The sequence below is a fragment of the Pavona decussata genome, unplaced genomic scaffold (assembly GCF_977016875.1).
Source record: "Pavona decussata unplaced genomic scaffold, jaPavDecu1.1 SCAFFOLD_21, whole genome shotgun sequence".
NCBI classification, from domain to species: domain Eukaryota; kingdom Metazoa; phylum Cnidaria; class Anthozoa; order Scleractinia; family Agariciidae; genus Pavona; species Pavona decussata.
The window spans coordinates 4,052,048-4,067,937 of record NW_028145444.1 but is presented as its reverse complement, the minus strand read 5'-3'; the positions used below and the strand labels follow the sequence as shown (position 1 = coordinate 4,067,937).

Sequence of the window (15,890 nt, the reverse complement as noted above, 5' to 3'; positions counted from 1 at the left end):
CTAAAATTGATAAAATAGCTTTGCTGGCAATTGCCAATCAAACCTTTAATGAGATTGGTCCGGCGATATTGCGGCTGGTCATACGTTGTAAGTGTTCATACGCTAAAAAGTTAACTTCCTGAAATTGTATCCACAGATTTCACTGGACGTCAATGGCGTTCATTTGTTCTTGGCGATGTCTCTTTTGCTCCCTCACCATTCTCGGTATCTTGTCTCTTGTGCCATTTTTTTTGTTCGGTGAACAGCTAATTAGGTAAGTTCTGATATGCGACAGCAGGAACCTTTCCGGTTCTTGTTCAGCCTCTTGTTAACTTAGATCCCGCATTATGCTGTTGCACTTTTTTCTGGATAGTGTTTCTTCATTTAATTAGAATGGTGCGTTAAAGCCAAAACGGGTTTTTGGCTCATCCTGGGCATAAAAAGACGTACAACTAAGAAAAACAAAAGGTATAATCCCCGGGTGGAATAATAGCGTGTGGGGCAAGAAAAGATAGAAAACAAAAGAAAAAAATACCACACAGGTTTTCGCACCGAGTATCGCCCAGCTTTTTACTTTAGTTTATATCTAGTAGTAGTAGTAGTAGTAGTAGTAGTAGTAGTAGTAGTAGTAGTAAATCGCTTTATTTGCATGACCGCAAGATTTTACAGTATTGCAAAAGCTAAGTAATTATTCATGAAACAAGGGTAATAGTAATATTGTCCTAAGTTACATCACTTTCATTTGATAATAACAATGTATCACGTATATCTGTACAAGAGGAAATAAACTTCATTACTAGCTTATTTACATGATGATCGTTAGAGTTCATGAGTAGTTTTATGCTTTCTGAGGTTGATTTCCTGTCAAGGGCAGGTATTATCTCATTTAGTTGATTTAAGAAAGTCTTCCTCTGAAAAGAGTAACTGCTACATTGAAACAAGAAATGAGATTCATTTTCCACTTGATTTGATTTACACAATGGGCATAATCTGCTTTCCCTGGGTATATGATCTCTCTGATACCGACCTAGTTCAATCATAAGTTTATGATTGCTTATTTTAAACTTCACTAAATTTTGCCTTTCATTATAATTTCTTAGCTGGTGTAAATAATCGGATGTGGAGTATTCATCTTTTGAAACTTTGTAAAATTCTAGTTTCTTTGAATTTTCAACGCTGAGTCGCCAATATATATATATTTCTCCTTCGTATAGGTTGAATATCGTCTGACTGTGTCATTATCAAAAGATTCAGGATCTAAATTAGATGGATGGTATTGTCCTATCATGTTCGTAAAATTGAAATAAAATCCAGAATTATTAACAAAGTGAAGGTTCTTCGACATAAGGAGAGCTTGTTTGACTAGTAGTAGTAGTAGTAGTAGTAGTAGTAGTAGTAGTAGTAGTAGTAGTAGTAGTAGTAGTAGTAGTAGTAGTAGTAGTAGTAGTGGTAGTGGTAGTGGTAGTGGTAGTGGTAGTGGTAGTGGTAGTGGTAGTGGTAGTGGTAGTGGTAGTGGTAGTGGTAGTGGTAGTGGTAGTGAGTTGTTTATTGGTTCTAGACCATTTTTCAAACCTATACCACTTTTACCCCCGATTTCACCCGTATTTATCGCGTAAATCCACCCAATTCATCAATTTTGAATTTTCATAAACACCACATTATTTAGCCCCAATTCACCTATCATCAATACCTTTTTCAAGCCCTTTAATACAATATTTGATTTCCAAGACTACTGGCTTGATATACTTTGATACAACCGATTTTACAACTTATTGTATATATCCTCGTGTTGCTTTTTTGGTTCAGTCATTGGTGTTTAGCCTCTTGTTACACCTTGAATCATCTATAATTTTGAAAATGAGTTGGAAACATTCAAGGCTTAACATTTGGCACGTATATAAATTATGATGAAAAAGAATAATCTAAAATACGAAAACGCTAATATGGATTCTTCGGCTGGTAAGAATTCATTATCGACAAATCCAGTCAAAAATTATATTATTTATGAGGATAAAGTATATTACATACATCCAATTTATACCAATTATGGAGCCTCAAAATCTGGTAAGGTAATCAATCGCGATACATTGAAACCATTTTCTGGATTCAAAAATGACAATGGTTACTTGTCAGTTACTGTTAATTCTATTAATAATATTAAACAAAAAACATTACAAGCTCATAGATTCATTTATGAATGTTATCATGATATTATTCCAAATAAGATGGTTATTGATCACATTAATGATGTTAAAGATGATAATAGAATTAAGAATCTACAACTCATGACACAACAAGAAAATTGTCTGAAATCAGCCAAAAATAGAGATTACAAATTTGCTGGAAATAATCATAGAAACAGAAAATGTGTAAAAGCAATTAATTGTAAAACAAATGAAATCAGTTATTTTAAAAGCATGTATTCAGTGAAAGAACATCTTGGAATCAATCCTGGTCTTGTTCAAATGATTGCTGAAGGATTAAATCAATGCAAAACTGCTGTTTCCAAATTGAATCAAGAATCTTATAAATTTGAATATATTGATGAAGCATTATTACCAGATAATCATTTCAAATCATCCAATATAAAACCACGAAAATGTTAGGATGATGAGAGAAAAATTGTTGAAAAAGAACGTTTGAAAAAATGGTCCCAAAAACAAATGGAAAATGCCAGTAAATCAATTCATTTGAAATCATGTATTCCTAAGACATTAGAAGCATTAGATGAAGTCAATTCAGATAATTTCACAGAAGATGAAAAGCAACTGATTAATCATGCATTTGATAAGGTGGTTAATGACATTCAAAACAATCGATTTCCATACAGAGCACAATTGCAAAAACATTTCCCTGGCAAGGAATTTTGGTAATTATTTGGTGACCTGAGATTTCAATGGGATTTCAGGCCACATGGCTGAAACAAGAAAAATAAATAGAGCCGATCCAGTACTCCCTCGACGCAAAATCTGGATATGAATGCTGCCGCCAGTCTGCATTCATCTATGCAAAACCTGGTACCGCGAAATACAGACCACACAATCCACACACAAAACAAACGCACATCCAAAAATAATATATCATATACATATATGAATAAATATAATTTATCGACTTTGGCAAAAGATCAACTGATTGATTTATTGATACAAAATATTAAACAAAAACCAAAACCGGCACCTCGTTGGAGAAAACAAGAAAATCAAACTCCAACTCCATTGCTAAGGAGAAATAAATATGCTCCAATTCCTTTGCCAAGGAAATCAGTAAAACAAATGGTACAAGACTATGAAAATACAATTATTGCACCTCCAAAACAATTCATGGATAAACCAGTTCCGGCTCCTAGATTGAAAAAAGTTCCCCCTGTCCCTGCTCCAAGAACAAAAAAGATTACCCCATTAATGGATTTAATTATCCAACCTGCAAAACCATATCCAAGGAGACCAATACCAGCTCCAAGAATGAAAAAAATACCTCCAGTTCCATTGCCAAGAACACAGATAACAGAAACTGCCAGAGCGTTCCAGGGTTTCACCAAATCTTATCAAGTTGGAATCAAAAATGAAAAAGACCCCCTGGTTCAACTTAATACAACCAGATTAGCAGTTGCACATTTTATGAAACAATTATCACCACGAATGAAAGGATTACAATTTATTGAAACTTTGACAATCTCTTTTGAACAACAAAGAGGCAATCAAATTGTCTCCAGAATTGGATATTTCAATAGTAAACCCAAAACAATTATTAATGTTGATGACTTAACACCCTTTTTGGATGTTAATGTTGAACAAATCATAGAAGATATTCACAAATGGATCAGTCAAGGCTCAGCTTGGTTAATCAAATCAATCTATGGACATTATATCAATGTAATCCAATATGAACAACTTGCTGGCAGTTCATATATTAAGAGCGAAATTCTGAGAAAATCGAAAATCGAAAGACACTCACGAAAAATCGGATTTTTTTTTTATTTGGCCAAAACATCCCTTAGGGTCAACCAACTTAAGAAAAAATATCGAAAAATTCCAACGCTATATATATAGTGTGTGTGCGGACACGTGACCCTTGATTTACCGTCCGCCATGTTGGAGGACCACTTTGATGGGTTTTCCCTGTGTTTACCATTCAGAGTGCGGACATCGCAAGTGCTTTCAAGATATACCTCGCATTTTCCTTTCCTTCCTTGTGAATTAAAATCGGAAAGGTAGCTAATTCACAGTGCCTTTTTGTCATTTAAGGTATATTTTAACCACAAAGCCCCTTTATATCGATTTTTTTAGCCCTATTTTTTTCAATTTCTAAAACCAATTATTCCGCTCACTTTGTTTTGTCGGCCCGATTACTTTTAAATTTGAAAACATGATCCCGGTGTTGAAAATCGGTGAAACTAATAAAAATTGGTTTTAGTGCAACAGTTTCTTATAAATTGGGATCATTTTCATTTTCGACATGACTACGAGTGAAGTAAAATCTACCAGTCTCACGGCGTATCTCTGCGCGATTTGTCTCGGTTCATTGATTGCACGCTACAATTTGTCTGCCTGAATTTTTTTATTCGAATTTAAATGGTTTCTATGAGAAAAATTGCCTTGATCCACGCGCGTTTCAGTGCAAGCAGCCTTCGAACGATCAAACTAGAGTGTGAATTGGTCTTGTTGATATAATGCCGTCGTTTTGTTTAATTGTTGGTTGTGGGAACAAAAGCGACAAGTGTCCGAATGCAGCGTTTTGCCGTGTTCCGAAAATTTTAACAAACCAAGGAGAACAAACGGAAAGATTGTCATCAGAAAGACGTACTCTTTGGTTAGCGGCAATCAGCAGAGATGACTTGACAGAAAAGATTTTAGAAAACGACAGAGTTTGTGGGAAACATTTTATCAGTGGCAGAGCAGCCCAACTTTGGGATAGATTCAATCCCGATTGGATCCCAACTGTGCACCTTGGTCACGAGAAAAAATCAATCGACGAAACAGCAAAATCACAAGCTAATCTGGAGCGTAGTGCCAGAATCAAGGAGCGCAGAAAACGTAAAGCCGAAAGAGAAGAAAAGGAAAAAGTGAAAGTTATGAAACTGGAGGAGGCTAGCGAGCCAGTTGAAGCGTTAATTGATGACATCGAAGATGTTACAGCTGATATGAGAGAGTTAAAATTAAAACATGTTGCCACAAATACAGACGAATCTGCCTGTCTAGCTGGTCGGCAGGGGGCGCCAGGACAAGTTTATGATGAAGAGTATTTTTGTAATGATGATGACAAGGTCAAATTTTACACTGGATTGCCTTCATACGAGATTTTGATAAAAACATTTTCCTTTATTGCTCCTCACGCAACTAGGCAATTCTCCCGTGCTCGCTTAAGCAAGTTTCAAGAATTTATTATGGTCCTTATGAAATTACGGCTAAACGTACCTCACCAGGATCTCGCCTATCGGTTTGGTGTATCTCGATTTGTTGTTTCAAGAGTCTTCAATTCATGGATCGAGGTAATGGATATTCGCTTGTCTCCTTTGATAGTGTGGCCTGAGCGCAAAGACCTTCAGAAAACCATGCCGAAATGTTTCATAGATGCATTTGGTCTAAAAACAACTGTGATTATCGACTGTTTTGAGATTTTCATTGACAGGCCTACCAATTTGCTGGCAAGGGCACAAACATTTTCTAATTATAAGCACCACAACACCGTTAAGGTGCTCATTGGCATTACCCCCCAAGGATCAATTTCATTTGTCAGTAAATCATGGGGTGGTAGGGCATCAGATAAGTTTGTAACTGAAAACTCTGGTTTCTTTACAAACTTGTTGCTTGGAGACTTAGTTCTTGCAGACAGAGGGTTCATTGTCCATGAAAGCGTATGGTACTACCAGGCAAGCTTAAATATCCCTGCTCTTACCAAAGGGAAAAGTCAGTTAGATCCAATCGATGTGGAGAAGACAAGAAAAATTGCAAAGGTACGAATACACGTGGAAAGGGTGATTGGAGTTTTGAGACAAAAATACACTATTTTGCAAAGTACATTACCTACAGATTACCTCACATGCAGGAAAAAAGAAGAGAAGGAAACCCCTTTGATTGATAGAATCATCAGGGTATGTTCTGCATTAGTGAATCTGTGCCCTCCAATCATACCATTTGACTAAAACTCACTCTTTGTAAGTCAACTAAACGTGGCTTTGCATTTCAATTTGGTACACTTATTGAAAAAATAATTGATAATGCTCATAATTCTAGGGTCATAACATTAATGCAATGCTATAATGTCCTGATTGACATTGTCCCTTATTTTGTCACATATCAGAAATATTGCTGTAAGGTATTTTAAACATCTTCTAATTTCAACAAACTTAGATTCATGTTGAAAATTTTAAAACTCTCAAGATCACTGTAAACATTGCCACGTTTGACATAAGAGTCAAACTCTTTCGCATCAATGCAGTAGGGACACTTAACCTCACCCAACCCAAGGCCACAACAGTCATAGGAACAAATGAAATCGGGAGTGGCATGCAAAAATGGGTAATCTTTGTTTATGAATGTACCACACTTGACTGCTTTAAAGTTGTTATGTTTTGCCTTCATCTGCTTTTCATATTCAGCGATTGCCACTGTTGCCAACTCTTCATGTTTGCAGCCATGCCTTGTAGCTGCAGAAGGGAAGTTAAACACGTCGGGATAACAAATTGTTTTGATAAGAGATTGTGATGGCTGTGCAGGATCAGTGTGACATGCTGCATGCCATTGAGATGCACCGATTCGTCCAGCCCTGTGATGATAGAAAGCACTGCTTTTTGCTTGGTTTATGGTTTCTTTCTCAATCATTTCTAATCGCTCATTTGTGAGGCTTATTTCAACTTTGTAGCACTGTTCTAGTAGCTCAGTATAATTAAGGTTTATGTATTTCTCATCAAATAAATCTCGGATAGATGGTATCCCTCTCGTTTTGAAATAAATTCATCTGCATATGTTTCTACTAAACTTAGACAAACAGGTTTGACTTTGCATTCATTGAGAGAACTGTACAACTGTTCAAGTTCATCCTTAGTTGGTTGCTGCACTGACCCCTGTACTGTAGGTGATTCTTTTATCCCTGTAGAGGATTGATCACTGTTATCATTCTTGCCGCACAAACTAAGATCGTTTAAAGACTTCTCCAGGCTGCCTTCAGTTTTCTTTCTGAAGAAAAGTTGATGTCATTAACTCTGGCGTAATCAGCCTTTTCAACATAACTTGGCAAAATCCAGCCACACTTAACCTGCGTACACGCTAACCTTCCGTTTTGTCTGGTGACAACTTCAAGATAGAATAGTAAACTTGCTATATGTGAGCAACACTCACCCAGGCCAGCCATACACCCTGCACAATGTGCTGACATCACAGTACCTTATTCGTTTGTTATAATCCACAATTGCACTAGTGGTTCATTCAGTCTCTGCGAATGTCTTACTTTGGCCAACACCACAAACCTCTTGTTAATCATACATCCAATGACACTGGAAATGAAGCCACTAACCATCTGGTTGTAAGCTTGAAGGCTTCTGTAAGCTTTAAATTGTGCGTTGGAATAAATCTAGTATCGAGCACAAGATACGAAAGTAAGTTTTAAATCCATGGATTCAACTGGTGGAAGGCATTTCTCGCTCAACGTTTTAGCTGGGATGAGAAGCGGATCTATACCAATCTCAGAAATTTTATCGAGATACCTATATTTTACCTTGCCTTCAAGATTTTCGCTATAATTTGAGAGCATCAGAGGCTCAACCCCTGTTGTTTCAGTCGCCATTTTGATTACGTAAGTCCTCCAACATGGCCGCCAGTAATTTTGTGACGTCATCCGCACACACACTATAGGGAGAAATTTTAAAAAGTTTGAAAATCGGGTAAAATGGCGACATTGGGCTCCATAAAAGGCCCGAATTCTCGCCGAACTTCGGGGAGACGGTAAGCGCGTAAAGAAGATCCTATAAAAACGAAACATGGCACAAATATTAATTTATGTTTGCTCGTTAAAACCATGTAATAGTTTTCTCATGTTTTGGTCTGTGGCTGTTACAGTCGGCATATTTATACGGTCACTATTTGTGACTCTCATTGCGCGATAAATTGAAGGCCAACTTTGACTGCAAAAAATGGTTTCTGGTATATGTCGTTTGATCATCAAATCTACATTAAAAGAAAGCTTAGTCATTGTACTATAATCCTGGAAAGTTACAGCTTTGGAAATAAAAATTTCCCGTGTCAGTAAAATAAACTGTCATGGCATACAAGCGGCTATTAATTGTGTGCAAATTGGGAGTTGATTCGTGAATGACATCTAAAGGATTTCATTTAACCCGAAATGAACGACTTACCGTCATCGTCTGTCCTTGAGCGACTTTCTCCCTTCATAAGTGGTGTGTTGATCGTGAGTAAGGACGGCTAAATCAGAGGTTAAACGGTATTTTGAAAACATAGGAATCTGTGAATTCAACTGAACCTGGGGACATTCCCACGGCGGACGACGTACAGCAGTTTATAGTAATATCGCCTTGTTTGAGAACGATACAAACACCAATGCGCTGGAAAACACTGGTTTCAATTCAATTTCAACTTCTTATGGCACATATGAGCAAAGATATCAATCATCAACCAGTTGTAATAAGCAACAGGAATGACCCCTTCAAGTGACCCACAAGACGTCATTCAAGAATGTTGAATAATTATAGAAGTCACGTAATCACATGAGGTTGCCAATTTCGGGTCGGCCCGAGCGGCTGTATGTTGTGTAAATGTTGCAGCGAAATAAATGTATCTCACCATCCTTATTATGTTTTTGCCTATAAGAGGAAATTTAAAAGAAGTAAAATAAAAAGAGTTCTACGTTCGGTAAATGAAAACATCATCAGCGTAACCGAGATCTTGCGTCAGACGGAATTTCACAATTCTTTTATTTGCACGTGCTGTGGTAATTTTACTGCTAATCGAATTATGACTTACGAAAGATACTAAGAAAACCTTCAGCCACGCTTGGCTAGAGGGATTTTTTCTGTTTGCTGATCTCTATGGCTTCGCCATCGTGCAGTTTTTCCTCCCTACTGGAGGGCGCAACAGCCTGCGGATTGAGCAGTGATTATCCAGGGCAGACAGAAGTGATTTCCCTGAAACAATGTGAAAGAGATGTTTCAAGACATTTGGAACAACACAAGCTGAGTGGCGATAAAGCCCTTGACAGCGAATGCAAGTTGCTGTTAGCCCGAGCAGGTAACCGATTACTGCATAGCCTATAACTGCCTACTGCTAGGAGTTCAGCTATTGGACCCTGTTGAGGACCATTGAGGATATAGGATAGCGTAGTCACGAAGATCTTAAAAACCTTCTATTTCTGACGTCGCCGTGTTTTACGATTCTGTTCCTTAATTTAAATGCTTTGCTGGTTTGACTGGCCTCACAATGGGCGTAGAGTGGAAAAATAAGAACCCGGCTAGCACCGGGCGAGAATTTCTTTGGTCGCGTGACGCGCAAGATTGACGATGAAGAATTGACTGCGAGACATGCTTGGAGGTGGGAAAATATGATGGGGAAAGCCGCGCCATGTCTCGGGGGTGGACAATTCCCGGGCGACAAATTGACATTAGGGTGGAAATACACTTGGTTTCTCACCATGCATGATAAATGCAACCTCATTCCCTTTTTCTTCCTTTCACAGCAGAATACATCAGACAGACAAAACGCGCCTTGCACGATAGATTTGGGGAACACATTCGAGGCAGGGGGGGGAGAGGGGATTCTCGGCTCGGGCCCGGGTGATGCTGAAGTTTGAATTAAATTGATCGGAGCTTAAGAGAGAGAGCCGCGCGCGTGGTTGCATTTTCCTTCCAAAGCTTGCACTCTGCCCGTTGCTCTTGTACCCTTCTCTGTGGGGTGTGGTGATATAAACTACTGTGCAGCAGAGTGGGGGATCAGAGGGAGAGAGGCGTGCATTGCAGTAGAAGAGATGGAACGGGTGTTATCCATTGAGATAAGAGCGGGGTTAAATTGAAGCTTCGCTGATAGGGCAATAGGATAATTTGTGTTGATGAATTTGATCATTCACATGTTTGCAACAATTTTACATATGAAAACACTCTTTCACACCTCGACAGCAAATCGATGGCCACGCCCCAAGTTCTTGTACTCATGAGAGTGTTTTGTTTGGCTACTGTTTATAATTCACAATTTTTCGATTGTTTTTTTTTTTTTTTGGTATTTAGGCATTTTCACAGCAGATGAAACGCATGCGTCAATGACAATATGCCCTCGCCATAGAGCTGAATATGGTATACGCTGGAGATGTTCGAAAGTAAGATGCAGCGTTCCCGCCGAAACAGCTGCACACAAAAAAACGTCAGCCAAAGGAGACCGAGGATTGGGAAGCAATGAAGCTGCTTTCCTGTTGAGATCTACAGGAAAGCTAGTTCAAGTTGGATCTCGTAAGTTCCGAGTTTTCACGTCTGTAGTTGCATTGATGTTTCAAGGTTTCAAGTTGATCGAACTCTCATTTTTCGTTTTTCCCTCGCGGGCTCACCTCCCCGCGGGAGGCGATTTTTACCTCATTACATTGTTATTTTGAGGGTTAAACTGTGCACGTCGATCACCTTTTCTCTAATCATTATCTATCACAAAAATAGATAGTGAGTAGAGTAACCAATCAGATTGCAGCAATCGTGATAGAACACCAGTAGATTTATACTAATATCTGTTAGAAATATGAGAGACTGCTCGTAGTCTAAGTCCCGCGTGGCTGGTCCCATAAAAGGAGGGAAAGGGGACATTCGCGCTGCTCGCGTGGACGTGCGCGAAGCGAGAATATCCTTTCCCTTCCCTTTCAGAGCATGCATAATGGCCTAAGAATAAGAGTTTATAGAAGAACCTAATTAATTGGGCAGCGGGATTGAAGTTTGAGTGGGAAATTCTTATATATAAATTATTTTGCTTAATAGCGATATGCCGTATGTGTAAGCAATACATAGACGACGCCATTGGCAGCCAAGAGCAGCAGAGACCAGCAGTCGTTGATGTTCCAAACATACAAGTTGTCGAACCATGCGAGGAAACTGTTCCACAAGTGAGTAAAACTAATAGTCAAGAGGGATTATTTTTTATAACGTTGCAGTAAAACGCTCGTAAAGATGACGTTTCTACAGCTTAGTACCTTTCCACGCAGTTAAGTCTTGATGAAACAGTTTAATCTACATATTTTGGTTCAGGTGTGACGACTCAATAGTGTTTTAATCCTGCCGACACTTCGTTTAAAACCTAGGCTGTTAAAGTTTATTAACATGACGTCACACCAAATTGACTTAAGACACGACAATGACGATAACGACGACGATGAATTGAATAAGCAACGTTGACCATGTTGAATTTGCCGTTTATTATGTCGAATATTAAATGAAGAACTTTATTATTTTATAGAGTGAAAAGCTGCCATCTCCTGAGGAAAGTGATAACGGTCACTCTTTCGATGACTTTTCGGAAACATTTGGCCAGCTTGCAATCTGTGAAGCCGATGAAATGTTCTTATCGCCAGACACTGCAAGCACTGCATCCACTAGCGATGAGTCTGCTCCTGTAACTGAACCTCGTGGGAAATTGAACGAGTTTTTGATTTCCTGTAAACTGGAACTACTCGGCAAACCATGGGTCAACTGGATCGAGGCATCTGAAAAAACTAGGTTACGCCAAACCAAGAAAGCCAGTGAAGTAGTATCAGCCGTGCTGAAGATTGTTTCCCCTGACAGTGCCGGAAGTTTGTGGCAACGCTTAGCGTCTTCTACCGCCATGAATAAGGCACTGGGCGTTGAGGAGCTCCCACATTCCGACCAAGTGTACTTAGAAGCGTTAGCGGAAGCCTACGACAACGCAGCCAGCTGGGACACATGCAGGCAAATTCTTTCTATTATGGCTGGTGTTGGAAGCTTCACTGACATATCGCGGTATATTCCGGGTTTGACGAGGTACCGCTTCACTATGGCCAACCTACATCAGCGGCAGTTTGGAAGGGGAGCCCAAGTACAAAAACAACCCATTACGCGAATTCGAGTGGAACTCGGCCAATTGGACCACTTTCTGGGCTTTATAACCAGTCCCGATCTGGTACAAGATCTACCATTCGGGCTGAAAAATCTGAAGCTATCGTCAGGTGATACGATCGAGGTACCCAATGTGATACGCCTGATGATCCCCCAGAGAGTTGTTCTACAATACACCCAGTACTGTTTGGAGACGGGATTCAAACCTTTCAGTGAGTCGACTATGCTGCGAGTACTCTCTGAATGCAGTGCCTCTGTAAGGAAATCACTGCAGGGGCTCGATTATTTTGCAGCAGAGGGTGCTCGTGCATTTGACAATCTTGCTGCACTGGTACGTCAGATAAGTCAGCTTGGCGCCGGTAAGGAATGGGAGACAAGAGTTACAGAAGCCCTCAAGGCGGACAAGTTTTACCTGAAAGGGGACTACAAGGTACTGACAACGGTACTACTTTTATATTCATGTTATATTCATTAGTAGCCTAACCCCTCTCGAACCTAACTATAGGACAGCTGCCTACTAGTCCCAACCCCCTATCCCCTCCCTGCTCACAAGGTGAGGTAAAAAATAATCACCTCTAATTAAACCAGGTTATTCTCCCCTTCTTCCAGTTTTAGTACAAAAAGACAATTATTTTAATGGGAGGTTAATTTAGGTCACTCTTAAATCTGGCTTAATTCACTGTAAACCCATACTGCAATGTAAGCCCCTGGAATGGAATGTTACGGTACTCGTGATACTGCGCTAATGTGAGAATTTGTTTGTCAATTTGTTGTAACAGGTTCATATCAGCAACACCTCTCAAGTAGCAGATCACTGCGTTGTGTTTGCTCTTAGCGACAGTACCGAAAGAGAGTACCAGCAGACCTGCAACCATCAGCACATGGACAGGTGCGACAAATGCCAGGGCCTCACTGAAACCCTAGCTGACATAGCAAGAACAATCAGCCAAAGCACCTTTGCAAATGAGGACGACAAAGATGAAGCGACGTTCATCTTTGAAACTGCTAAACTGGCTATCCTCTCTTGGAAATGTCACATACTAAGATCCGCTAACCAAGACCAGGCACGATTAGATATTCTCGACAAGCTTGACCAGGAAACTGTGCTGATCGTGAACGATTGGGCGATGAAGTTCTTGCCCCAGAAATACAGGGAATCGCAAGCAGACTGGTTTGGTAAAAGGGGAGTTTCCTGGCACATCTCTGTGGTCTATCGGCGTTTGAACGGTGTACTCCAGTGGCAGGGGTTCATCCATACCATCCAGTCCTGCAACCAAGACAGTTCAGCAGTGGTGGCGATTATGCAGGACGTATTGCACACTCTGAAATTGGAGTACCCAGAGATAAAGAATGCGTATTTCAGGCAGGACAACGCCAGTTGCTACCACTCATCTGCCACTATTCTATCTTGCCCCATGGTAGCAGCCACCACTGGAGTCCACATCCAGCGTATTGACTTCTCCGACCCACAAGGGGGAAAAGGTGCTGCTGACAGATTGGCGGCAACCTGTAAAGCCCACGTCAGGATCCACATTAACAAGGGGAATGATGTGACGACAGCGCACGAGCTGAAAGGTGCTCTACTCTCGCATGGAGGAATAGATGGGGTGCGGGTAGTTTCCATGGACACCATTCGGGAGGTACCTGTAGTGGATAATACCCGAAAGATAACCGCCATCAGCAAGCTAAACAACTTCGTATTTGGTGCTGACAGGACCAGCACCACAGCCTGGCGTGCGTACGGCATTGGGAGTGGTAAAGAGATCACATTGGAGACGTCTTTACGCAGTAAATACGTGCAACTGGGTCATGCAGTGTGTGTTTAGGTGTATTTTATGATCGTCTGGGAACCTCCAGTAGAAAAGTAGAGTAAAGCTGCATTGCACAACAGACTTCTACCAATTCATTCCTTTTATTCATTTTTATTCATAGTATCAAGTTACCTTATTACATGCATTGAAGTTGAGGGAGATATAGGAAACCCTATTGATTTAGGGGAAGGAGTATACTCTCTTAGGCGGGAGGAAATTGGATGCTTCTGTTGAGGGGCGCGCAAGTCCAAACTGTGTCTTTTTTTCCTTTTCCTCTTTCCACAACATTGTGCACGTGGCGCGCGTATCTACAGTAAAGCCAAATGAGGCCTATATATTTTGACTCGAAAGCTAGCGACACAGAAGCATGTGAAAACCATGTCCAATTGTGCTCTTAATTTGATCTTCATTGCTCCCATTTCAGTTCTAGAACCTGGCTACAGCTGGCTTGCGTCAACGTTCTCACCAGGTGGCTTTAAATCCGTGGGTACAAAGCGCGCGGAGAAGACAAAGAAGGCGGAAGTGTTACCGGAAAACGTTCAGGGAGCCACTGAAGAAGCAACATCTCTTTTCTCTTGCCCTCAAGATGGGTGTGTCAAGGTCTTTCAAGGACTATCTTCTCTAGAGAAACACCTGTCTTTAGAAAAATGCACGCAATCTTTAGAGAAGAGGTCTTTGTTAGACCTTGCTAAATTAGGCTACAAGGCCCAATTAGAAGAGGGTGCGGGGCACATCACCATCACTGCTCCAGTTACAGAGGGGGCTCTAGACGACGTGTACATCAAAGAAGGATGGGCTCTAAAATGCGTCAAAAAGCCCTATCGATTTAACAACAGTCAGAAAGCCTACCTTGATGCCAAGTTTGCCATCGGCCAAACCACCGGAAAAAAATTGGACGGGGATGTTGTTTCCCGTGAAATGAGACGTGCACTAGGAACCGACGGTGTCCGTCTGTTCAAAGTCTCTGAGTTCCTAACACCGCAGCAGATTACATCATACTTCTCCCGCCTAGCTGCGAAGGTGCGCTAACAGATTCCTGACGACGCTAACATACAGGCCTGTCAAGAGGAAGAGAACTTTGCACGGGCAAGAGAAGTAGTCACCTGCATCACCCTACAGCACCCCATCTGATCACGTACGATCAGTACGATATTTGTGCAATGAAGAAGGATGGATCGCTGGAGAGATTGAAGCTTGCAATGCTGCAAAACATCTGTAAGGAACTGAAATTGGAGGTGCCTCAGAAACCCATTCGTCGCAAGGCACTGTACCTTGAACTTCTTTATAAGGCCGTGGCCAGTTGCAGTTGCGAAACCACTCCATAACTACACTATCAAGAACCATGTGAACTTTAATTTAGTATTGTTACCTATTTCTTTCAAGCGTGGGAAAAAAATAGTTGCTTTAATATGTTCACCCTGTGGTTTTAGAGGGGGGGGAGTAAAAGTTTTGGAAAAACACGTATTTTGCGAGGGGGGGGGGGCTTTTTGGCACAAACAATATAAAATTGTATTGGCTACAATTGTGGGGCATCAGGTTCCTGTGCAAATATCGCGGAAAACGTGCCAAATTGGATTCCCGAGATTCCCAATTTAAAAGCATTTTCCCTTAGAAAATTGTGTTTTCGGCACTCAAGATTTTCGATCCATTTTGTGCTTATCTTACAACCTTCTAATGGCGCAATGATTTTTTTCCTGCCGGAGTAACGATTTTTTTTGTCTAGAAACGTAGCACAACAGTTCAGCATATCAAATACAAACGTTCCAGAGTGCGAGGGTTGGGGTTCGTTTTGAAAACGAGTTAGTTCTTGGGGTGGTAATATTTGGTTTTCTTGGTTTTAGTGGGGATAAGAATTCAAAAGAAGGCATTGTTTTTTTTTCCTTGCAAAAACCACCGCCGCCCCCGGCGGGTGGGGTACGTAATAAACGAACGGTCCTGTTGCGAGCGGCTTGCGTTACTTTCCAAGGTCATATTGAGTTCCAGATAAAATTAAAATGCAATTTGGAATACCTTTGGCGGTCGTAATGTTTGCTGCGAAAACTTCTTCC

General features: G+C 40.5%; 1 protein-coding gene and 1 pseudogene across 2 annotated transcripts; both read left to right on the top strand.

Annotated features, from left to right (window-relative positions):
* Positions 1-4,651: 4,651 nt before the first annotated feature.
* Positions 4,652-6,131, top strand: LOC146486310 (uncharacterized). Its single transcript, XM_085097043.1, has one exon. The coding sequence runs from the start codon at positions 4,652-4,654 to the stop codon at positions 6,122-6,124; it is 1,473 nt and encodes a 490-aa protein (XP_084953169.1). The 3' UTR covers positions 6,125-6,131.
* A 1,701-nt stretch (positions 6,132-7,832) lies between these two features.
* LOC146486309 (uncharacterized) lies at positions 7,833-15,498 on the top strand (annotated as a pseudogene). Its single transcript, XR_014859568.1, has 6 exons — positions 7,833-9,221; positions 10,211-10,474; positions 10,940-11,064; positions 11,415-12,461; positions 12,811-13,819; positions 14,273-15,498. The product of XR_014859568.1 is annotated as an uncharacterized LOC146486309 (transcript).
* Positions 15,499-15,890: the final 392 nt, after the last annotated feature.